General features: G+C 36.2%; 1 protein-coding gene across 1 annotated transcript in view; it reads left to right on the top strand.

Moving 5' to 3' along the window:
• Window positions 1-26,078, top strand: part of TBCK (TBC1 domain containing kinase) — an 88,304-nt gene that overhangs the window by 23,412 nt on the left and 38,814 nt on the right. Inside the window, exons 6-22 of the mRNA XM_009101269.3 lie at window positions 685-826; window positions 1,313-1,373; window positions 2,662-2,723; window positions 3,473-3,534; window positions 3,844-3,992; window positions 4,921-5,059; window positions 6,691-6,790; window positions 8,673-8,722; window positions 9,075-9,204; window positions 10,013-10,111; window positions 11,191-11,253; window positions 12,095-12,221; window positions 12,785-12,835; window positions 13,544-13,627; window positions 15,866-15,951; window positions 22,139-22,175; window positions 23,570-23,731. Coding sequence (XP_009099517.1) covers window positions 685-826; window positions 1,313-1,373; window positions 2,662-2,723; window positions 3,473-3,534; window positions 3,844-3,992; window positions 4,921-5,059; window positions 6,691-6,790; window positions 8,673-8,722; window positions 9,075-9,204; window positions 10,013-10,111; window positions 11,191-11,253; window positions 12,095-12,221; window positions 12,785-12,835; window positions 13,544-13,627; window positions 15,866-15,951; window positions 22,139-22,175; window positions 23,570-23,731 — 1,604 coding nt within the window. The remainder of the gene's footprint in view (window positions 1-684; window positions 827-1,312; window positions 1,374-2,661; window positions 2,724-3,472; window positions 3,535-3,843; window positions 3,993-4,920; window positions 5,060-6,690; window positions 6,791-8,672; window positions 8,723-9,074; window positions 9,205-10,012; window positions 10,112-11,190; window positions 11,254-12,094; window positions 12,222-12,784; window positions 12,836-13,543; window positions 13,628-15,865; window positions 15,952-22,138; window positions 22,176-23,569; window positions 23,732-26,078) is intronic.

The raw sequence follows: 26,078 nt of genomic DNA, 5'->3' as shown, positions 1-26,078 counted from the left end.
AGTGCTTCACTATTGCCCACCAATGTAAGGTTTCTGTCTCTTTATAATTTTATGATTTATTTTCAAGGGATCATACTGTATTACAAACCACTGCTTTGTTGCAGAGGGTTTTTTGTCAGTTTTGGTTTTTTGAGGTGTCATATTGTTTTCAAATTAAATACTGAGCTGATGTTTCCTTTCAAAACATGATTGCATACTTTTTAGGTATTATACTGAAGTGTTGACAAAAAGAAAAGTGATAATATTATTTTAAAATCATCTAGTAGAAGGTAATATAGGTCCTTAACATTTTTTCTTACTTTTTTTTGCAAATTCAGAAGTTATTTTATGGGAACACACTATCAGTGGAAACCTACTGCTACTAGCTCAAAGTATGAGCCTAGAACACACTTATTTAATATCCTAATGCTGAAACTCAATCTCTGTTTTCCCTAAGATATGTAAATACACCACTTTTAAAGCTGAGGTTTCCTTTCACAAAACAACAGAGCTAGTGATTGGGATTTGACCTTTTCTGTAGCAAACACTATACTGGAGTGAAATTTTGCTGTAATGTGTAGATTTTGACTGAGTAAAATAGGCAGTATTCTGGTTTCTCAGAATACCAAATTATTCTGATTGTGTGATGGGAAGTCACACTTGTTGGACAGAAGGATACTATTTAATGTTGCTGTATCTTTCTAGATACCCATCATATCTGGCACCTGAAGTAATTGCACAGGGAATAGGCAAACCAAGTGATCACACCCAGTGTGAGAAGCCTCTGCCTTCTGGCCCTAAATCAGATCTGTGGTCTCTTGGTATAATACTATTTGAGCTGTGTGTGGTAAGTAAAAGAATAATTCTCTTGATTTTTGACTCTGGGGAAATAGTTTCATTAACTTGATTGCTCTTGACTGTGGGGTTAATGACACCCTGCCCATCACTCAAGCCCAAATATCAGAATATTTTAGCATTCCTACCTGGTTCACGGAATAGGATGCATTTTGGTATGTAGGATGCTTGGTATATGTGCTAACCATGAAGGATAGTTACTTGTGGAGCCACAAGAATTTGGCTGCAAGGCAGTTCCATTTAAGAGAAGTTATCAATGAAACATTTTTGCTGTATCATGATGTGAAACTGTTTCTGCCGTAGTTGTGGTATATAAGGTTTTTTGTTCTCACATATAGTTTTGATATGTCTAAAATTCATATGTGAAAGCTTTTTTCACTGGTTTTGTATAAAGATGGCATAAAATGTTATCTAAATATTTTCATGTAGTAGCTGTTTCTTTCAAATTCAAGTGTAATTTGACTTGGTTATTTTTTAGGGGAGAAAATTATTTCAGAGTTTGGAGATAGCAGAAAGATTGAAATTTATACTTATGTTAGGTAAGTAGCACAAAATCAATTTTTCAAATTTCCAAGTAGCTCTATGATTAGAGCTTTACAGACTAATCAGCTTATGATGCTAAAGCACTTTACCTTTGTCATCTTTCATCTACAGATTTAAATAGGCATTTGTAGCGTGTTGCTTCTCTAGGGCAAGTATGGATGCCAGGAAAAAACTTGGGAAAAGCTGGCAGTATATTAGAGTAAGGGCAAACTATTAAAGAAAGATTAAAGACAAGAAAACGTCCTCAAGAATGATGATCGTTTTCATGGGTATTTGTTGGTTTGTGTTGCAGGAAGTTTCTGAAATGAGTTAGGAATTGATGACCCTGAAGGAAACTATCCCCTACAGTGCCTGTGTAGTAATGGCCAAGCAGGGAGAAGCAGGACTCAAATAGGAAGACAGAAATAAAGAGAGATGAGAAGTGTTTTAGTGAACTGAAGCTTTTGTCTCTGGTTTCACCTTCAAACTATAAAACATCACTGCCCAAGTGGAATTTTGGCTTAATGTAGATGAGTCAGGTAGTGGGACTATCCTTGCAGATTTTAAAACTTGTTTTTTGGTGGTGTTTATGTATAAACCATGGGAAGAGGAAAGGCATGAGTTTGCAGTTTGAAGCCTTAACAGTAAGTTATTATTATCCAGAGCAAGCAGCAATACTGCTAAAATGAATTGCTCTCAGGAGAAATATCTTTTTCATTCAGCAGCTCATGCTTGAGTGCTGAAATTCTGACTGTTTTGGGGATTTGGTAACAAGGCTTCCTAAGGCATCTCCATACACTTCAATCTGAATTCAAGTTATTGGTTTATCCACTGAAAAGCATTCCTGTCCTGACTTGGGAATGATTTGTTCAATAAAGTAGTGACAAAAAGTTCGAAAATACTGCTGGTATTATCTGCAAGGAGCAACAGAGGCAAAAATTACTTCAAGTTTCATGTAGGTACCCTTAAGTTCTTCCAAGGATTCATTTTAATTTTTTTATTTATAAGTTGAAAGATTGTTTTACTTTATTTGGCAGAGACTGACAGGCTGGACTAGACCTGTAAATAGATATTCACTGTTACCTTAGATGTGCTACTTAACTTTCCTAGGCTTCTGTCTCCATAGGTTATAATAATTTTAATTTCTGATTTTGATAATTCACTTTCAAGTGATGTGGCAGCATCAGTAAAAAGCCAAAATTAAGTGCTTTTTATTTGAGTGGACGTTTATCTGTTATGCTGTTTAATTGGTATCACTTTATTAATAATCTTTAACTTTTTTATTGTTCTGTTTGTTTTCCAAAGGCTGTGTAGATGATATTGTAACTGTATTGGCTGAAGAACATGGTTGCCTTGATATTATTAAGGTTTGTGAAATTCATTTGCTCTTCCATGCTGTCTTACCCAGAATATTTTATTATTGCTGCATAGTATTTTGCATATTTATTTTATAAATTCATTCAGTCAGTTACTGTATTGCAGTGTGATCAAAAATTTTGAAGTCATAACTACATATCTAAGATCCTTTCAAATAGCCAGCACTAGTAATATTCTTTCTTAAAATTGCTGTCAGTCTCAGTAAATGTTAATGCTCTCTGAGTAGTTTACTAAGCTATAAATTTCCTTTAAAGTTTTGGTGATTAAGTATTTTTCTTCCAGAAATTATGTCCTCCAGCTGGTCCACTTCACAGATTCTGATAGTGTAGATTTATATAGTTCAACTTTTCCTTACCCACAAAAATGATTACTAAATCTTAGTGCCTGTATATTTTGGGACATTATATGAAAGAGTTCTGATTGTTAGCAGAAGGACGTGGCCAGGCACTGCATTGCTTCCAGCAGGGTACAGAATATCTAAATTAAAAAATAAGTAAAAGGCTGCATACATTGCACATTTTTCAGATTTTTTTCCACTAAATCAAATGTAGGATTGGGAGGTGAGAAGAATTGCTTCCCCAGAATTTTGGTCTCACACGGCCAACCTCATGTGCGTAGGTGTAAAATTTTATTGCCCTCAAAGGAATATCCTGTATGTTAAAAGTTAAGTATGAGCCAAGTGACTTGCTGAATTAAGACAGTAATAAACAGACCTCCTCCATATTTTCTTATGTTCCAGGACCTTTCTGAAAATATCACAGCTCTACTGAAGAAATGCCTTACGTTCCAGCCTTCTAAGAGGCAAGTGTTCAGTCCAAGGGCCTGGTGATCTCTGTGGGTTACTGTGAAATTAGAAAAACTGTTGCTGAACCTTTTTTTTGGAATACCGACATTTGGGCTACCTGTAAGAATTCTCAGTTTTGTGCTTTTCAGTGATTAAAAGAGAAGAATTAGAGGTCTGAATTTGGGCAGTAAACAAACTAGTTTGTTGTGCTGCATATAATTTAAAATAACTTGCTAATATTCATTACTGGGGACCTTTTTTGCTGAAATGGAACATTTTTGGGAGTACTTTGCTCTAATTGTTTTATCCTCTTCTCTTAATTTAAGACCAACTCCAGAGGAATTGCTACATGACCGTTTGTTCAGTGAAGTATCCTCACTATATCCTCCCTTCCACAAACCTGCTGGTCTGTTCTCATCTTCTCCAAGGTGTGCCAATTTAACACTGCCTGAAGACATAAGTCAGTTATGTAAAGGTAAAAGCAGGCAGTGGGATAATTGTCATTGGAGGGGGAAGGAAAATAAAGTGTTATTGCATTTTCTCTCCAACAAATTATTGACAGAGACTGTTAAATGTTACAACACTAGATTAATGCAATAAGTTGTTTAATGGAGAGAGACATGAACAAACATGTTTTGAGGGATGTCTGCAAGCCAAAGCAGTCAAGTCTTAATTTTATGCTTCAAACTCAGGAGAAAAAATAACATTAGTATTCAAGGCCATCCAAGTTGCAAAAGCAGTGTCATCTTTTGCCTTCAGAATTTGGACACGTGCATGTATAAGATCTTTTTTTTCTGCTATTGATAATTGAATTCTGCTAGATCATAACATAAAATGATTTTGGAAGTACTGGAAAACAAAGTCTTTGTGAAAGAGGTCACATTCTGGACTAAAAGATTAAAGTTCAAGTTTTAAACCACAGTATGTTGAAAATGTTATGGCTCTTAAATCCTGATTAGTTTTTTTCTTATGAACTTAGAAATGATTATAAAATCTCATCTGGACAAAGATTTTTTGCCTTGTTAGAATAAGTGTGGTATGTGAAGGGAAGAAAGATTTATAACTACACAGTAAGAATCACTTGGTTCTTATTTTAAGTATTAGTGCTATGCAGAAAACACTGTTTTGTTTTGTTTAAAAACACACAGGAAGCAAAAGTCCACACTCAATGTATTCATGTGAGGAGTTTATGGCAAACTACAGAAATACCTGCATTTTTAATGACTGCTTTCCTTAAATCTCCTTAAAGAGCACTTGCAAAGGAAAGGTCACTTTTCCTCTAACTTCATATGACCTTTCAAAAAGAATAATTTATTTTTTTAAAGTATGTGTTTAGAGTTGTTGAAACAAATACAAACTACCTGAAAGGCTGTAATTTATTTTTGTGTCATTTCTCCCAACAGATGAAGATGATGATTACCTAGCAGAAAGATCAGTTGAAGAGGTTTATTATCTCTGGTGTTTGGCTGGAGGAGACTTGGAGAAAGAGCTTGTCAACAAGGAAATAATTCGATCAAAGCCACCAGTCTGTACACTTCCCAAGTAAGGGTGGGGAAGCACTTTTAAGGAGAGAGAGGGATGGATGGATGGATGGATGGATGGATGGATGGATGGATGGATGGATGGATGGATGGATGGATGGATGGATGGATGGATGGATGGATGGATGGATGGATGGATGGATGGATGCATGGATGCATGCATGGATGGATGCATGGATGGATGCATGGATGGATGCATGGATGGATGCATGGATGCATGGATGGATGCATGGATGGATGCATGGATGGATGCATGGATGGATGCATGGATTGATGCATGGATGGATGCATGGAAAACACTAGTGATTGCGAGAACATACTTAGTTTAAATACCTGTACATGTGAAAACACTGCAAATGGCATTCTTGAACAGAAGGAAATTGTCACTTCCCCTCTTATTTGGTTGCCTTGTATCTGTCTCCTGCCTATTGCTTTCTGAAATTTGAAAAGATGCTGGTGAAGTGCAAAATACTGTAATGGGAGTCCCAAAATTTTGCACGCTTTGCAATAGTATTAAGTTTTACTAATAATGTCTCACTGTGCTTCAGAGGGATATTTGTAATTTAATTTTAAATGTTATGTAGCGAATTCTCACATTCTGAATTCCCTTTCACAGAGCAGTAGTACTGAATGGAGAACCCAATTATTCAGCAGATTAGATAGTTGCTTTTTTCCCAAAATGCTTTGTTTTATGATTTAGAACTCTGCAACAGCATTTTAGTGATTGCTACTTTTATCTTACTGCTGCACATGTTGCAATTTTATGTAGAGCATCATGATGTTTTAATCCTATGATCTGATCTTAATGGCATAATTAGGTGCCCATATATATCAGTTTACTGTTTCTGTGTTTAAAAACCAGATGAGTGTGTGTACAGCCAAAATGCAATATCTTTTTAAAGAAAAATGGTGGAAACAGATTTAAGTGTTATTTTGGTATCAAAATTAGTGTGAGTTTTTTGAGGGGTTGCTTATTTCTTTGCCCAAAGGTGAATACAGATGCTTTTCAATTTTGAGGGACAAATATTTTCCACCATACTGTCCACGTTGAAGATGAGGAATTATTTTCAAAAATGCAGTCTATCTCTAAGGAACACTGAGAATGCTAGGTTAAATTATGAAAATCAGTTTCATGTGGTCTACTTTAAAAATATCATAATAGTGCACACAGAAATTTTCCATTATCTTGGATACATTTGTATCCTTAGATGGACTGCAACAGAAAAGGTCAGACTTTCACTTGGGGTTTTTTGTCATGATGGGAACTGCCTTTCATATGATAATAATATTTTATTTTTGCTTTTCACAATAAATGACAGGTCTGTTCTGTGCAAGAGCAAGGAATAAAAGGGGTTATTAATCCCATATCTCATAACTCTTTCTTTATGTGCAAAGCAAAGTTAAAGAAAACCTGAAATGTGCCATTTTACAGAAGAAACTGTCTGAATAACTTAAGGTGATTGTACATTCCCTTGATAACAGATTTCATGCCATGCAGAGTCAATACAGTATACTTCTAAGACCTATACTTTGTTTTAAAGAGGAAACTTCTTGATGTAAGAGATTTTTTTTCCTAGCTCAAGTCCTGTGTTATAAAGTGACCTAATTTTTTTGTTGTTCTTGTTTTTGAAGCTTTTTATTAGAAGATGGTGAGAGCTTTGGGCAAGGACGAGATAGAAGTTCCCTCCTAGATGACACAACTGTGACTCTGTCTCTGTGCCAGCTCCGAAATGTAAGAATGATAGTGTGCATTTCTTACTTTCTTCTCTGCAGAAACAATTGTTTAAAGGGAATATGTAACAGCAGCTCCTACTGCTGTTTCTACCAATGGAAGTGTCACTGATTCCAGGAGAACACTTCTTAGTGTCCAAGTCAGATTCTGGTTTGTGCTGTTAAATTGCTTTGCCTGCAAGAGCTTAGTAAATTTGATTTGTCTTCTGTCCCTCCCTTTCCTTTTTCTGTTACCTGCTTTGTTCCAGTGCAGTGCAAATTGTTCTGTACCACTTGGTATTCTCCATGATTGCTACAACTGTTTGCTCAGGGAATGTCTTCTGTATGCTTTAATTACTGTCTGTCAATGGCTCACATTACCCAAAAGTAAACCAATTCATTTCAGTTTCAGCTCCTCCAAAGCTTTATACTTAACATTGGATACCAATATTCTGCTAGTTGATTATTAATTTTTGGAATACATGGCTTGAAATGGCTTGTTCAAAAGGTCTCTTCAAAGCATTTTGCAAAAATGCTTAATGCAGTTTTCTTACATCTTCATTGGGAAAATCAGCTCATGATAACTCATGATTTGGCTTGGTGTAATGATCAGTTACAAGATTTACTGTATATATCACTGAAATGTTTTAATTATTTATATGTCTTTGCTCTTGTAGAGCTTTATTGCTGTCGGATTGGGAAACTATGCTGCACTGTTTGCACCTTGCTTTTTTATAGTAGCAAATTCAATTCTGTCAGTTTTTTTTTTTTGAAAAACCCTTTTCATAACACAGGGGTTAGGACAAAAAAGAAGGTGACTCCTGACTCTGCCACCTTAATATTGGAGGTAATGTGTGAAATACTGTGTAAATACATTTCTCCAGCAGAACTTTGCTTCACACAAATGCATCAAGGCAGACCAAAGAACTGGGTTATTTCCTTCAGTAGATCAGTGGGGCTTGTGAGGCAGGTTAAAAATAGACAACATCTATTTTAAACATAATACACACTGCAGCTTCTGCTGTTGTTCTCACTAGAGGGCATCTTTTCAAGGCTTTTTTAAAACATTTTGATCTGTAATTTTGGATATTGCTGCCTCCTTCTATAAGTGCAGCAGGAAATAATTGTATACTGAAATTTCATTTTGTGGAAGATGCAAGACTGAACCTTGCAGTGTTAGTTGAAATAAGTTTTTGAACTCGTGCAATTTTTCAGACACCTTTTATAGAGCAGAGCATGATGCTTATAATCAAAAGAGGAGGAGGACTGGGTGAACAGAGAGTGAACTCTTCTGTCAGCCCCAAGAGGAGCAGGCTGTGTGCCATGTGCCTGCAAGTTAAGGGCTGAACTGCAAGACAGAGCACTGCAGGGAACATGGCATTAAACATTAATCATGCACCATTAGAGGTCTGAAAACTTCAGTCAAAAATCCAGCCATGTTTGTCTGCCACCTTTGCTGAGTGTATTTCCTAAAAGGAATTCAAGTTTGCATAACTCCTGACCTGAATAGAACCATAAAAGCAAGTTGTGCAGTTGCTTTGCAGCTACTTGGATAGGAAGTCCAGGTAGAAAAAGGAGGAAACAAAGAAGAACAATGTAATACTATTGATCTATTAATCCATGGTCCCTGTAAAGTATTCTTTGTATGGAAATAGGTTTATGGATCTCTTTAGGCTGGAGAACTTCCAAAAGGAAGATTTAGTGTTGAAACTTCTAAAAGGTTTTAGTGTTGAAGGCTGAATGCTTCATTGCTGGCAAAGGAGTGAGCTAATGTTTAGGTCTCAAGGCAAGTTACTGAATTTGACAAATGAATTGATATTTAATAGTTTTTGTATTACACTAAGATTTCCACTTGAATTCTGAGCAGCATTCTGATAACAAATTATTTTTCTTCCTCCTTTCAGAGACTAAAGGATGTTGGTGGAGAAGCATTTTATCCGCTGCTTGAGGATGAGTAAGTATGTGTGTAAATTATACATCTGTAATACACTGAATTTTGAGTTACTAGTTTTATTTGAGTGGCTCACTGCACAGCTGTGGCATGCAGACACAACTGCCTCCCAAAAGCAAAGCTAACATGTCTCTGTTTGGCTCTGAAAGTGAAGAGCTGATAAACATGCTGCACTTCAGACCCTGATACCAAACTGAGGATCTTAGCCTCTGTCCTGGAAATTAATTGTTTGTGTTGAATATTCAAACTTACTCATTTATTCTTGTTTCTGACTAAGAAATGCTTCATGCTGTATTAATTATTTTCAGGGGTTGGGTTTTCTTGCTGTTCACTATTGCTACCCTTTTTTTTCCAGCCAGCCAGCTTTACCTCATTCCAACAGTAGCAATGAGCTCTCTGCAGCTGCTACTCTTCCTCTGATCATCCGGGAGAGGGACACAGAGTACCAGCTAAATAGAATTGTCCTCTTTGACAGGCTGTTGAAGGTATGGAGTCTTTGTGATGCTGGATAATTGGATTTGGTCTGTTAATTGGAAGATTTTGAAAGACCAAGTAATTGTAAAAGGAAGCGGAGGTGCAAGAGACCATAGTAGGAAAGGGGGAAGAAAAAAACCTTTCAGAAGTATAAGACTGAAAATAAAAATTGAACAAATTATTCTTAGTACTGGTGAATATAAAAGTAGATCTTAAAGTATCCACATGGAAATAGAGCTGTTGCTAATACTGGTTATTTACTGATGAAAATAATGTTACATCCATTATTTTATAACAGACTAAGCTATTACAGGTATAAATATGCCTGTAACATTTCTGCATTTCCAAGCAATAAACATTTTGGAAACATGGCAATGCCATGTTATAAATGTGAGATTTATACTGGGTAAAGAAATAGCAGCCCCTAATTTACATATATGCAGAGAGATAGATTTCTGTTTAAGAATGAGAGAGCTGATGCACATTATCAAGAGTGAACTAGAAACGTTTAATAAAACCGAGATAGATACATATTATGAAAAGAAAGATATAATGAAGAAAAAATTCATAGTACAAATTTGGATTAGTAGATATATCCAGTATATACCAAAGCACATGAATGCATTTATGAGAAGGAGTGGACATTTTAAGATCAAAAAGTAGTCCTTCATCCAGGCATTCCAGTTAGGAATTAAATTTACTTTTTGTGTAACTTGTATTCACTGTTTTCATTTGGAGGAAGACTGTCCCTGTGTTGAGATTTGAATTGTTTCAGTTATGTGATAACACTTTTTTCTGGTTAATCTCTTCTCTTTGAAGGCCTACCCATACAAGAAAAACCAAATTTGGAAAGAAGCCAGGATTGACATCCCTCCTCTTCTGAGAGGCATAACCTGGGCTGCCTTGTTGGGTGTTGAGGTAAGGCTGTTTGGAGAAGTTCCAGTACTGACTGGGGATGGAGTGCGTTAGGAATGGGGTTGACAAGAAAGCTGGAATGGGTTTAAAGATCTAGCAGGTAGGTTGCTGGAATTTCAAACAAATTGAGTCATGAAATTGTGCAAATAAAGATGATGTTCTGACAACTTGCTTCTTTTCTGTAAGGTTATTTGATTTCAGAATTCATATGTGAACTTGACTGCCTTAAATTTTGATTGTTATTTTCAGTGGAAAATAATACCCTGACACTTGGTAGTTAACCAGGGGTTTTTGGTTTGATTTTTAATATTTTGACAAATGCAGTTGACAATCCTTCTGCTCCAGTCAGCAGTAGATGAACAAAACAGGAGAATACACATGAAATGTATTTTTCTCACCTACCAATCAATACATTTCCCAGAAAGAATGGAGAATAAATCAATCAAATACAGTCCTTTGGGACAATGGAATGTCCCAGAAATGAGGGCTCCTCACAGAGTGGCTGGACTACCCAACCTTTGGATTTACCTTGCTTGCAATCCTGCAGCAGCAGATCATTAAAATTCTTAGGGGTAACACATCCTAGGTTATTCAGGAGATTTAGCTTAGGATGTGATCCTCTGAGTACCATATAATATAATTAACAAAAAAGCTTAGAAGATGAAGAAAAACTGCTGGTCAGGCTTGTAGCCTGAGTCTTGGGAAATCAGTCAATTCTCATGCTTCAGCAACTTGCCATCTGCACAATATGGGTGTTTTCCTGTCCCATAACATTAAAATGGACATGTTAATAGAACTGAGAGCACCTCTTGACTTGAAAATGGGAAACTACAAAGTGCATAGCTTTCTACATAAACAACTGAAGATCATGCTGAGGGGATCTACAGGAAGGTCTGTATGATTTGAGTTAATAACAGAATAAAGATGGTTTTGTTGAAATTACCTGTCAGAATCTTCTGTTCTTCTGCTAACTGAAGTTCCTAACAAAAACAGTCAACTTCTCATATCACCATGTACATTGTCATGTGCACTTATATTGGCAAGGACTTTCTAAATTCAAATAATTCTTCTTGCACATTTAGGGTGCCATAGAAGCAAAATATGATGCCATTGATAAAGACACACCGATTCCTACAGACAGACAAGTAAGTCCTGTGGTGTTACCAAATATTGTCACTTGAAGATCCTTCCCACCCATCACTTGCCTGTTACAGCAATTGGTGGTTGATAACAACAATATGCTTCCCCTTCCAGCCTTACACTGCAGCAAAAATCTTGCAAACAGATCCACACAAATACTTTAACTCAGCTTACAAAGTGGGGAAGCTGAAATCCTTTTTTAATTTATAATCATTGTTTCTGTAGCAGCAGCAGTGTAGTGAACAGTATTTATGGTTTATTGTTAAAAATCCTGGGTTTACCAAATGCTTGTTGTGCCTGTTGGACCTTGTAGCAATCGTGCTGAGGTCCTGTAATGTGAGCTATACTTCACAAAAATGGGGGTTTGAGCAATTTGGTTCTCCAAGAAGAGAATGTTCTCAAATGTTTTCTTAGGAGACATAAGAAGACATTACAAACAACAACTGTTCCTTTCAGCTGGGTGAAGAAATATTTTCCATCAAATTGGTTGCAACATTGAGAACTCTGATTTGGTTGTCTTTTAAAGCAAAGCAGTATTACCACCTAAAATGAGTCCAAAAGTAAAAAAACTGTAACTGTCATCTGTTTTCTGCCTTTTTCAAGGGCTAAAACCCTTTAAAAAATATAAGTGCAGAAAAGGAAAAAAAAAATCTCTATTTTTAAACTTTGACAAGTGTGTTAGGTTCCCTATCAGTTGTGGTTTTGAGAATGATGGAGGAAGCAGATTGTGTATAGTGGTGGTCTGACCTACATATTTTGGCTGACTTGTACCTCTAGTGTTGCAAGATTGCTGTAGTGCTGCCCCACTCATCCCAACTTCTCTTTGTGTGCTTGGCTCTGGTGCAGATTGAAGTTGATATTCCTCGTTGCCATCAGTATGATGAACTGCTGTCATCACCAGAGGGTCATGCAAAGTTCAGACGTGTGTTGAAGGCCTGGGTTGTTTCCCACCCCAATTTGGTGTACTGGCAAGGTGAGTTTGACTGGTTGGCAAGAGTGGATAATTGAATGGAAAGCTTTGATTAACTTAAAAGTACTTTCTGCTTTTCACCCCCACAATATAAGCCTTTTTTGGGTGCTTTCCTTTCTGTTTCCTTTGAGGAATGAATCTGTGGGTTATTGCAAATTTAAATCGTAATAACTTATATTTAATTCGGAATAAAAATTGTCCCACTCTCTTTGTTATATATTCAGTCTTCATAAGTTTCAATCACTGTATTTTAAAAAGAAAACTCTGTTGCTTGCTATTAAGCTCCAAGATAATAATGCAAAAGTTACTGAGTTCTTGGAATGGTAATTGGCATTTCTTGGATGTCTTGGCAGAATAATCAATTTGGCATTATAGCTGAACAATTTGAAATCCTTGCTGTTTTCATGCATATATTTCACAGTTGTTCTCACCATTACTTCTGAAGACCTGATAAAGCAGAACCAGTATCTAGTGTGCAAATTTTCATTAGAAATTAATGTCTTTATCTTGTGCATTAAAATAAATGAGCTCTTTGTGCTATTTCTTCATGGCTCTTGTCTCTTTAGGTCTTGACTCTCTTTGTGCACCGTTTCTGTACTTGAATTTTAACAATGAAGGTGAGTACATTTTTCTGCAGTGAGCAAAGAAAAGCAGTCTCTCATCTGTATCTATGTGCAGGCAGATGTGTGAATCCACTTAGAGATGGAAAGTTTCTGTATCTACAAAGCAATTTTAAAGCTCTTGTTGTCACAGGTCAAAAAAATGGTTGGAGTTTTGAAAACTGCATGTGGTGTACTTCAAGCAGGGGTTCAAGTATTGTTTATTGCCAAGTGCAAGAATGATATATTTTTAAAAGCACAAATAATCTTATCTGAGGTAGAAAAAGGAAGAAACGCTGGTGTAACACTTGTATTTTTTAGTGAAGCTGTAGTTCAGCCTTGCTTAAGGTGAATGCTTTATTTGGTAACATAAGTGTTAAACTGTGAGACCAGCTTTGTCCAGAAAAGCTGAAGGTAGTTAGTTTTAAATGCCTGGTTCAGATCAGCTTTAGATATATGACCTTTATCTTCTTAGAATGTGATTTGTTCATAAGAGGTGTAGTCCAAGCTTTTATTGTCTTGTACTTGGCTTTCTTTATATAAGGTCTCTGTGTGGAAAAACTAGTTTCTTGGGACAATTTCTCCTATTACACCTACTGTGCATGCAATAATTTTTGTGTATAGATTGATTTTAGTTTTTATACTTAGTATCTGGTTAATAATTAATTTTTTAGATGTAATTAAATTCTGCTTCTGTCTTTGCAACTGTTTTTCTAATTCTTTCAGCTCTGGCATATGCCTGCATGTCTGCTTTTATTCCAAAGTATTTGTATAACTTCTTTCTGAAGGATAATTCTCATGTTATTCAAGGTAAGTTGGTCCCTTTATTTGGTGTAGTTCTAAGAGAAGCAGAATTGGTTTTGGATATGTAAATACACTTTTTCAACGGGGTGCAAAATTGGGATGCAGTTAAAATCATGTAACTGTGCAAGAAAATTTGGAGGTAAGTGGTTAAGGATTCAGACAGGAGAAAAAAATCAAGTGCACACGCACAAAAATGTTCTATGTAATATCCAAGGTAAGAGTCAGTCCATCCTGCAAAGTTGTGAAAGCAGTAAAAATCTTTCTAGTGTTACATTATAGAGGCTGTGATCAAAGTCATTGTTTTAGAGGAGGTGTTGGACAATAAGGGAAAATGAGGAAGAGCAGTACAAACAAGGGGTTCTTCAGAAAATGAAAGTTGTGGTATTCAGGGAAATGGGAATTCAAGGGGATTTTCTTACTGAGCAGATGATGTTATTCAATACAGGACAGGAGTTGGAAAACCCTGAGGAATAATGTTCCATACTTCAGCCTTCAACAAGTATATAGGTAACTTAGATGAATTAAAACAATAGCTAGGAATGTCTGTTCTAATTGAGAAGTAATTTTAAATTTCATGGAAGTATGAAAAGAAATTGTCTCCACCTAGAAAGTCACCTTGGCACTGTCTGTGTTGGGAAGATAATTTGTCTTCCAGACAGGCTCTAAAAAACAAAAGAAGCTGTATCAAAAGCCATTAGTAATTAAAAGAAACAGGTGGTAATTAATGTCTTTAACTGCAAGCAGTTATGAATGTTTATTGAATACTGAGTATCACCATGGCTTGCTGTCCTTGTATTTCTTTTAAATAAATTTTCTTTTGTATATTTCTTATGAAACTTGTCAGCTTTAAAGTGTCTGTGATTTTTGTCTTCAAGGAAGGTAATTAAAAACTGATCAACAGAACTTTAAAAGCATTTACATATTAGATAATTGGGAGAGAGCTAACATAAGAGAGAATGCCAGGGTTAGGAGAGTTTATGTATGGAAGACAATGGGTAAGAGGTGTTATGAACTGAAGAAAAAATAGGAAAAAATAGAAAAAAATCTAGAGAGGATGTTTGCATCCTTTTGTCTTTAAAGAAAGATTGGTTGCAGTAAAGGTCTAAAGATGAAAAGAACAAATATGTTCCTCTGGAGACAACTACTTTAGACTTCAGATTAATAGCTTGGTAAAGACTTTTCTCAAGAGGTTATACTGTTCCATGAAATGATACTTTTGCTCTCTAGGGTTTCCTGATGTTATTCCTAAGGAGCTTTGCAAAAATATATATCAGCCAAAGTTAGAAATACAGTTTAGTAGGATTCTGTGAACCAAAGCAGTGTAGGCATTCCTGAGTTCCTGTTCTGCATCTGGCATCATCAAGGACTCAGGAAGGTTGGACTCTTTAGGGTTCTTTCAGTATTCTAATTAATCCTTTCTAGGGCTGTATGTCAAAAAAAAAAAAAAAAAGTATAAATAAAAGTATAAAGCAAGATGCTGTGTCATTTCCCTGCCTTTTTAAAGTAGAGAAAAGGGTTAAGAATGTGTTATTTAACTACCCACTGCAATTTTAGCTGCTTTGTGTCTTCTGTGTACATACAACCTGTGTGGAGCATTGAGATGCCAGCACTTTCTGGAAGCAGAGTTTGCATTCTCTGTGGCTCCCCTGTTCTCTAGCTGCCCACGCCCTAATTGCTCTGTTCTTGGGAACATGGAGGAAAAGGAATTTCCATCTGTTACAAAATTGCAATTATTGCCTCTTCAGCTTTCTTCTTACAGAGTGTGTGGCAGTGTGAAGGAAACTGGGAGAGGGGCAGAGCAGAGAGAAATCTGTCCCTGTCCTGTGTTCTGCTGTCTGCTTCTCTTCCAATTAAAAGCAGTTGTTGTTTAGACAACTCAATGAAATTGTACTCATCAACCTAATAGGCCAGGCTGAAGATGAAATAAATGTTATCTTTTATAGTGGGTATTTCTCCTTGCTGGTTACTAAACAGTCTTTAACTTTGCATGTCAAGCATACATCACAACATAAGTGTGTGCCAAGTTAAACCAGTGTTAAAAATCAGAACTGAGAATACTAAAGAAGAAAAAGTGAATGTTTCTTTCTCTGTATTGAATGTAATGGTAGCAAGGAGTACAGCAGTGGTATTCACTTGCTATTTTATTGTGGCTTTAAAATGAGTGGCTTTCTTTCAGCTCTGTTGTGAGCTAGCAGCATGTGATGGCTTGTGTTTTTGACAACAGTCTTGGATTTGTCATTTCAGAGTACCTGACAGTGTTTTCCCAGATGATTGCATTCCATGATCCAGAGCTGAGTAACCACCTCAATGAAATTGGGTTTATTCCAGATGTAAGTGCTAAGGGTCCTTATAAGTATTATCCAAAGGAATTAAAAAATGGAAAATGAGGGAATCTGGGATGAGATGCCTTTCCAAACTGGTTTAGTAGCACTTTGACAAAAGTGAAACTTCCATATTAATAGACCTTCCTGAATATGCTGATAAAATGGTGAAGTTTTGATTCTTCTTTTACATGCTCTAGTCCTTTCTGTTCTGCTGGGATGGTAAATACAATAAAAATACTACTAGCCAGTTATTATAACTTAGATTCATCTTAAAAGGTATATGCAGATCTATTTTTGAAATGTGGGTATATAATATACAAAAAAATTAGTGTACTCATAAAGTGCTAATAGCAAAATTACTGCAGCTCATTGAATGCTGTTGATTAGTAGAAATAACACATTATTTTGCAAGTATTAGATAAAGTCTGTGATCATCAATCTTGTAGATATATCAGACCTTGGAAAATGCTAAGCAGCCATTTGCTGGAGTGTGTCTCAAATGTGGGACAAGTGCATAACATAGACTCAAGTTTTATGCTTCCATTGAAAGCATAAAATCTCTTAGATGGAGGAAAATGAAAACTGAGAACACAGACAAAAATAGTAGAGAGGATGGACTTTGTTGGAAAAAGCAAAACCAGGCCTCCTTTAGAGCCTCACTTCCAGCTATCACTGTAAATAGTAAAGCTTTCCTCCTTTTTTAGAAAGGTGTGTATAGTCAAGAAAGCCAAAATAAAAATGTTTTTCTGCCTACAAATACTGATGTTTCTGGAAAGCAGATTTAGGCAAGGCCATAGAGATAATGTTAATTGATATGGTCTCTATATCATTCTATATTTGGCATTAGAAATTTGTTAATTATCAGTTGATGATGGTGATGACTGAGAGGTCAGACTGGAAGAAGATAACTGAACTCAGAAGATGTTGATGTAAAAATGCAAATTTCATAAGTAAAAAATGTATATGCATTACTTCTGTAAGCAATACAAAGTTTAGCTTACCAGAAAAGCCTTATGCTTATTAGGAAATATTTTAAGTTTGAGCAGCAAGACCAAGCCTCTGAAAGTCCTTTGTTTTACATCATTCCTTAAAGAATTTGTGGGAGTTTGGGACTGGCAGATACTCATTATTGCTGTTTCATGTATAAATGAAAATATATACTTTCTTTCCTATTACAATTAATATTGGAATAGAAAAGAAAGTATATATTTTCATTTGTAGAGGGTGTTTTTAATCTAATAATGTTATTTAACTGATACAAATTTAGGAGATACAGTGGTGTTAAAATGAGCAGAAGAGAAAGCCAGTGTATTGCCTTATAAAGAGAGGAGTTTGAGGAAGCCACATGTATTTCAGATGACACACATCTGAAGAGGACAGGTGGAAAGAAGATGAAAGCAAAGTGAGGAGAAAGCCTAAATAATTGGGTAGATGAAGTGTAGAGGTTAACAGTGACATTTCACATTACTGAGGGAGGATCAATTTTGCAGCAGCACTATATAAATGCATTTGATGCTTATATTTTAAAGGCTGCAGATGACCAAAACAATTCACCTGTGTATTTTGTCTCCAGGATGCTAGTTTCTACTAAGGAGTTAGAGATGTCATTTCCCTGACCATCTTACAGGTCCTTGTGTGGGCTACTAACCTATACCAGAGCTCTGTAGCAGCCCATCTTGGGTCTTATCCGTGTTTCATCAGCACCCTGTGCCTGTCTATACAGTTATAATTCTCCACTGAACACTTCCAAGGTACAAGTCAGATGGAATAATTTGAAATCACATGTTGTGCTCTATTTCAGTTTCTGTTGTGCTAGTCATTGGACAGTACATAGTCATGCATAAGCCTCTCTAAATCTGATAATCTATAGATGATTAGGTAATAGAATAAACAATTGCAAAAGAGGAATATTTTTTAAAAACTCCTGCATTGAATAAAAATGCAGATTCTAAAATTAACACTAACCTCTGAAGAGAGTTTGTCCTTTCTGAATGATCTGTCAAGGTTCGGGATTTTTTTTATTAAGTAAAAGTTGTTCTGCCTTTTAGATGAGTCAGAGAGGTGATTTTTTGTGACTGTAACAAGGCAGCATAGGATCCATCAAGGTGAAGGATGTGCAGTGTAGTAATGAGATCTGAACCAGAGTTTCGTGCTTGAGTACTAATCCTATCAAAGTAAACCCTGATTAATCTTTCATCATTGAAAGGCAGGCTCTGCTGCAGGGAAGATTGGGTTCCTGGCACCCTTCTCATTTGCTGCAGGTCACGTAGCTCAGAGAATATTGAACACTGCTGAAGCTTGAGTCGTTGGGAATATCATTAGCTGATGTGGTGCCTGGATTAAGTACATTGCTGTGGCTATGTGATTTACATATAAATAGAGGGATAATATATACAGTGAATCTTACAGTTCTTCTTTGCTCACTCTCCCAAAATTTGTACTCTTCCCCACCCTATATAATGCTGTATAACACAGTCCTTATTCTACTGACTAATTCTGACCCTAAACAGCAGACCGTGGTAAAGAAGAAAATGAAGAAAAACGAAGTGTGCAATGTATCTAAAAGTGCAGCAATTGCCATAAATTACTCTAAGCACTTTCAGCTGTGAGTTATGGAAAGTAGACACAGTTGTCATCTATCCACTAACATGGAAGGCAAACTGATTGCAGTTCCTTAATATTGTGCTGAAGCTGCTGGCACGGGTAGATACCTTAGCTTGGTTTTGGTGATATGCACAAGGTGTCAGTAGTAGGGCTTCATCTTAAAACTCCTGCCCTTGAAGTACTTTCTTTGTTTGTCCTGTTACACAATTGCCTGGAGATGAATCTGGAGGAGAAGTGTCTTGCTGATGTTTTCATCTTGTGAAGAAAGTGATCATTCTTCCAATTTTGTTTGCTTAGGTATACATATAGGTGGGTAGAATCCTAAATTAAAAATGTGATTCAATTTGCCTTACCTTTTGCACCTTTCTGATGTCTTTAAATGTATGATTGTCCAGGCACCATACAGGATTGAAGCTAAGTACATGTGTCTGTATCTCAGATGTGGAACAGGAAGGTGAAAGATTGGGAGTTTGTAGAATAGAGAATTTCCTTTGGAAGGGACCTACCAGGCTCCTGTAGTCCTGCCTGGCCACCTGGGCTGACTTAAAGTGTGCTGTTAAGGGCATTCTCCAAATGTCTCTTAAGCACTGACAGCCTTGGGGCATCAACCACCTCTCCAGGAAGCTTCTTCCAATGTTTCCACCTTCTTGGTAAAGAAAGAGACTTCCTGATGTCCAATCTAAATCTCCCCTGGTGCAGCTTTGAACTATTCCAACATATCCTGTCACTGGATCTGAGAAAAGCTCAGCATTTCCCTCTCCACCTCTGCCCCCCTCAAGAAGCTATAGAAAACAAAAAAATAGGTTTTGTTAACAACTGAAAATTAAAGCAAAAAGCAGCAGTTGAGATTGTTGTTAGAACAACTCAGCCAAATAAAATTTTATTTACTGCTGGACAACATTGTTTCACACATGCATCAAACAGGGGAAAAAGAAACAGGCATTTAATAGATTAGGGGAAAAAAACCAAAACTTCTTTATCTTTGGATTTGGCACTTCATATAAACTGCAAACTTCATATGGTACAGCTAAAGTATATGCAGGAAAAAAAGTTAGAGATTTTCTGTTTAACTTATATTATTGAAGAGAGTTTTCCTCTGATTTTAACAAATATAATGATTTAAGACAAGGGGGTGTTTGTAAGCTTGAAGAAGTTATGGATGCTATTAGTAAGCAAGGAAAGGAAAGGCAGAACATGGGTGCCATTATTCCCTGATGCAAAGCAAAATTATACCTGTGGCTCCTTTCAAGGTCTCTCTAAACATGATGTGTTGATTTTGCAGGCTCTTTTTTACTGTGGCTTATTCTCAGGCTGTTCCAGCTTTTCAGATGCTACTTTGATTATACATTAGGCATTCTTCCCAGCTCGGGGGAGTTAAGCCTCAGGTAAAACCAGACCCCGCGTAGGTTTCAGGGTTCAGCACTGGAGGGTTGAAATCCCCTTTTCCTGCAGCTCCCCGTTCTGGAGGCTCGGGCCCTGCTGTTCCGGGCCCCGGCCGCTGGAGGGCGCCATTCCCTAGCGCTGGGCGCTGTCCTGCTGTCCCAGCGCGTCCCGAATTCTGTCCGGGCTCAGCGCGGCTCCTCCTTCCCTTTCACTGCCTTCGGGAGGTCCGGCCGTGTTGTGCCTTCCCCTTCCTTGCTTGCTAATAGCATCGGTAACCTCTTCGGGCTTAGCGACACCTCCTTGTCTTAAAGCATTATTTTTGTTAAAGTCAGAGGAAAAACTCCCTTCAATAAAATCTCTCCTGACACCTTCTACTTAAATTGTTTGACCTACTTTTCATGTCACTGCTGATAGGTTTGGTGAGGATGGTTTGGAGCAAAGCAGTGATTTTCCTTGTGATTACCTTTTAATAGTCTTCAAAGCTTCACATTTCATGTATTTTCTTGTTTATTTCTGTGTAAATGCATGCATGATAGACGTGTTTGTGAAATTAGGAGAAAATGAGGATCTTTGGTAAAACATTTTAATCATATTTATGAAAAGGAGGAAATAATAATTTCTTTTAAACACCAAGGAAATAATGTGGTTTACATAATATATACCTCCAAGCAAAGAGGAGCCTCAGGACACTAGGGTTGTTTTCCTGCTGCATGGGAAGCAAGATGTTGCATATAAACAAGCAGATAAACAGGTATTAGCTGATCACAACCACTGCAAGGCATATTTCAGGGAACAGGATATGTTACTATTCTTAAATGCCATCTATTTAAAAAATGTCATGGATATACTCAGGGAAATAGTATGATTGCATTTTAAGATTAATGTGATGATAGGGATTGATTTGGTTTGGATTTTGAATGCTTAAAATCAATTGATGGGCTGGGGGTCAACTTCCTAAAAGCCTGCTGAATATTAAAAGTAGTGAACAGGTCATTGAACCTTCCTTAGTTTAGGGGCAGTATGGTTCAGATCTCAGGCACTCAGATGAAGGCATAGGAATATAATTTAGAGCTGTGCTAAGAAGGTTTTCAGCAAATGTGTACATCATTTAGTCAGAGCCATAACCCAGTTCAGAGTTTATGGAATAAGAAGTAATTTATTAACATAATATCAATTATGTTTTCTGCTCCTCATTTGTTTACTTCCAGGAAAAGCTCAATAGGAGGATTAATTTGCACTTTTTACGAGTTAAAAAGTAATATATTAGGCTTTATGTTTAACTATAAATCTTCAGAGCACATGAGCCATGCAGTTGAGTAAAATTTAACAATGATTGTCTCGCTCTTGCATTCCTAATTTATGGAAACTTTCTGCCCAGTTTGATGTCTTAAGAAAATAGATTCTTTTGCCTTTGCCTTGCTAAAGGCTTCATTGAAAAATTAGAAGTTCTTAAGGTGTCATAAATGCTTAGCTCTTTCTCTGCATGATGTCTTGAGTATGAAAATTGGCAGGCATTAAAGGTTTTCTGTAGCTGTTGCAGCAGCACAAGTCTCGTAGGGGTGTAAGTGCTGAAGCAGGACACCTTTGGGTGACACTGCCCCAAAATGGTCACAGTGGGACTACAGAAATGCTTGGGTGTTACTGAGCATTTACTGAGAATGAAGCTGTCCTTAGTTGCTTCACTGGCAAGTATGCATTTTAATAAATACCAGCATAGCAGAAAAAGGCAGAGGTGGTTAGTTTTTATCTTGAAAATCATGATTTTAACTTTAAGTTATTTCTATAAAATCATTATCTTCCATAGTCAAAAAGATAGATTAAATCAAGTTGCTTTATGCTTTTTTCAGGCATCCTTGGCTAATTTTTGTTTATATTATTGAGAATTTCAACAGTTTAGCATAGCAGGTTTTTGAGTTCTTTAAGACTTTGAAGGTTATATTTTGCAAACCAGCCTAGTAAGGGTGGTGATTGTTTTTTTACTGTTTTCAATGCAGTGTTACAAACTAATAATTTGAAACATTTGGGGATGAAAGTTTCTGACAGGCTAAGAGTTGTGTGGTATAAGATCTGCCACTGCAGTTATTTTCCTTTCTAGCTGAATTCATGCAAAGTAGGCAATTTTTGATGTACTTGATGATTGTCATAGACAACTTGAGTTCTCAAAACTTTTTCTTTGTCTTCTTCCCCCCCATCACACCTTTGGCAGCTTTATGCAATTCCTTGGTTTCTTACAATGTTTACACGTGAGTATCCTTTTTTTCCTATGATTACATGTTCTTCTGTTTCTTAAGCTTAATTTTTCTCACTTTTCCAGCTAAAGCTATTCTTAATTGGTATGATAGGTCCAGCATTTAGTTAGGATGCTTATAATTTGCAAGGATGTGTTGTGCAAAAATCAACAGTGGAAAACTCAGTGGTGCCTGTCACTTATTTTCTGCCCTGATTTGGTAATAATTAGTATTTCTCCTGTGGTTTTGAGTTGTTGTTATTCTTAGATTATTATATGTAATTGTTGTTATTGGATTATTTTACACATGCAGTATTTAGGGTGTGTTCAGAGGAAGCTCTTATCTACTGGAAAAAGATGTAATAGTAGTTAAAAAGCAAAACCAAACTACACCACCATCCCCTGCCATCACTTTAACAATGTAAGAAAGAGAGTGACTTTGTTTTTGAAAATAATCATATCTTTGTTGCACATTGACACACTGTTATACTGGTAGAACTAGTTTACTGTATTTGTGCATGTATATTAGGAGAAAAAAAGAGCTTTTTAATTTGGTGGGTTTTAATTAAAGAGAACAAAGTTAATAAATCAAGTCTAGAAAGCAATTTAAAAAATTCTTTTCTCAAAAATCTTTGATTTTTTTCATGTCATATCAACATTGGTAGATGTTGAATTTAAATTTTCAAAGAAGTGGCAGAATGAAAAGAGCTGGTAGATTATTTCTCTGATGAAATATCAGAGAAGTTAATGTGAGATTCTTGATTGCATTTTCTAAAGATTTTGAATGTAAAGCACTGGTTCTTGCAGTTTTCCCTGTTTCTCTACACTTCATGAGAATTGCCACATTTGGAAAGCCAAGGAGGTGTTTTCCTTAAGCAATCAAGTGCAATAAAGTCTTAGAACTATTTAATTGGAAGATAGCATATTTTAAGAGAGCCACCTTCAGCTTTTTATATAAAATCTTGCTATTTTTAATAGGCCTTTTTCCTTGTCTTTCTTTTATTCTGCCATTTTTTTCTTTAGTCTGTTAATTTTTTTGTCTAATTGTAAGTAGTTGATCTTATTAACTTATTAATGTCATCTTCTTGTGAAAAACTGATATGCATGCCTTATTGTGTAATTGTACTGTACTAAAAGAAAAATAAATTGCCTAATTCTTGACATACTTGAAATGTGAACACCCATGTGCTTCCAAGTATTCATTAAGCAAAGAAGACTGCTGTTTCCAGAATAATCAAACGGCATATGGACACAAATGTCATCCTGAACAGGTTGAGTCCTCTTTGCTCCCAAATAAAAAAGAAATCACTCAAGATGGGAGAGGAAAGAAGTACATAGGCAACTCATTAACCCTGTTGTTGTGTGTATATGCTTATAGAGTTTTATTGATTGTGCTTATTCATTATGCAGATGTCTTTCCTTTGCACAAAATTTTTCACTTGTGGGATACATTACTGCTTGGGAATTCCTCCTTTCCATTCTGTATTGGAGTTGCCATACTTCAACAGCTGAGGGATCGTCTTCTGGCTAATGGATTCAATGAGTGCATTCTCCTTTTTTCAGACTTGCCAGGTACAGAAAATACTGCTTCTTCCTTTTTTCTCTGTCTTCCCCAGTGTGTTTCTCAACATATGCTTAGAAATCATGGTATGTTTAGGCAAACTCACTGCCAGAGTGTGTGGATCTTAACTACAATTTATTGTAGTTAGTTGAAGTCTTTTGCTGTCATCAGCAAGAATGCAGTAGGATTGTTATTTCCAGGTGAAGGTTGGAGTATTTTGTTGTGAAATTTAGAACTTTTTAAATTCATTCAGAAGCAACTGTTCGTTGTCATGCCACATACAGACACAATCAGTTTATATGAATTTTTAAATAAATTGAGTACAATTCTGAATAGTCTTTTTCCTCTTTAGTGCTGCTATTAGCCTGTTTTCCTTTCTAACATAATTAAACTTGTACTGTGGAAGTAATTAATGTAAAAGGATTAGGGAAAGCAGTATAGGAAGCCATTGGAATTACTCTGTTAAATATTTCCATTTGAGATTTAAAGCTTTCAGAATAACTTTCAAAATTGTATCAGCATCTGCATGATCATTGTGCAGACATTCTGTGTGTTTGCTCAGTGGGAGGTGATTCACCTATCCATACAAACTGGTACCTTACAGAAATACATTGCAGTTAACCATGGAGTTTGGAGCTTCCTTCTGAGCAAGTGCCTAGTAGTAAGACAGCAGAATGCATTTGAACTGAGTAAGCCATGTCACCTGAAAGGTGTGGTTTAGTTTGTAGTGACACAAGTAGGAAGGCTGGTGCACTCAGAACATTAATACATGTTCTTGTATTAATTCCCTCTCTCCTGCTCAGGATCTTACTAATGTAATACAGGTCTTAGGTAAGAGGTTGGCACTGTTTTAAATGTGTGGCTTTTCTTTAGATAACTCTAACTTTGGGGTAATTCCTGGGCTAATTATGGATTTAGTGAGCTCTATTTGAACTCCCATGTGTGCAATTCAGTAATTCATTTAAACAGGAGTTCTTATTCAGAAGAATTGAAGGAGAGAATCAAGTTTGGAGGAGAATTTAAAAGGTCTTCTCAAGTGTTGCAGTCTCCAGCAGAGTTCACAGAGGTTAGCAGTAGTCTAGGATATGGTACCTAGCAGATGAGGCTGAGTTCACAGTTGCATAAGTCAGTGAGTTACCATAAATGAAGCGCTGTGATTTCTTTAAATACTGTTGTCACAAATTGTCTCTCACTGTAAACCCTTCCAGATGGGTCTGGATTTCAAAATTTGTCTCCTACTTATTAGTTTGATATGTACTATCCAGTTGCTACTATATTTTTTAATTGATAAGAAATTTAATTAGGCCATTCCTTATAGTGTAGAATTTTAATTTTCAATATGTGTGTTTAGTCATTTCAAATGACTAAACACACATATTGAAATTCACATGGTAAATTTAATGGGATATCTACAGATGGCTGAAATGTGAAGGCTAAACTAAAAGACTGATTCTCTCTCAGCCCTCTCCTCCCCCATGTGTTAGCTGTATGTCCTAGTTAAGTACAGATCCATTAATATTTAACTTATTTTCTTGCCTAAGGAAATTTCTCCATATTTTCTTTTCTTGAAGGGTGCTAAATTATAGATTCCAATTTATCTTCAATCAGCTGATTTACTGACAGTGGAAGTATTTTATGCTGAGGTCATGTATAAGAACACGTTAGTTCTTGTAATACATAAGTGTTCATATAATAAAATTAAATCAGTGAAAATCTGTAGTGATAAAAGGTACAAGCATTCTGCTGATTTTAGGTGATGACAACTTTGCTGATAATCTGGTAGGAAATACAGGTTTCTGATAAGTTTTTTTTTTTCTTAAATTGGTGGTGTCTGTGATATTTAGAATGTCAACAGTGGCACAATTGAATATTTTGAGATTAATCTAAAGCATACTATAAAATACCACAAGTAAAACCACTAAGGGAAAAAAGAATAAGGGTGAAAGACAATCCTAGTGTGTCTTAAAAGTTAAATGTTGTTGGTCTAGCTTAATCAGTAACTTTTTCAACATATAATTCTCTTAGCCTTGTGCCTTTTCTTTCTGACCTGAGTCTTATTTCTGATTAAAAAGTATTGACTCATTATGCATTTTGTCACCTTCCAAACAAGACTTCTGTTATTTTGGTTACAATAAGTTGTGTGCCAAGGCTGAGAATTTTCTGAAAGTAATTTACAAATAACCTTCATCTGAAAATATATCACTCCCAGGAAGAGGTTATGTTGTTCAGAACATCTGTGATAATTTTAAACTGAAATCAATTGTTGCTCAACAGTCTGAATCTCCTGTAGTTTGTAAGCTTTGTGTGCACTGGAATGGCTTATTGCAGGCTGCCAGTGAAGGCAACTTCCTTTCCAGA

Source organism: Serinus canaria, chromosome 4 (assembly GCF_022539315.1).
Source record: "Serinus canaria isolate serCan28SL12 chromosome 4, serCan2020, whole genome shotgun sequence".
In the NCBI taxonomy this organism is placed as follows: Eukaryota; Metazoa; Chordata; class Aves; order Passeriformes; family Fringillidae; genus Serinus; species Serinus canaria.
Note: the sequence above shows the minus strand (reverse complement) of the source record. Positions and strands in the feature narration are given on the sequence as shown.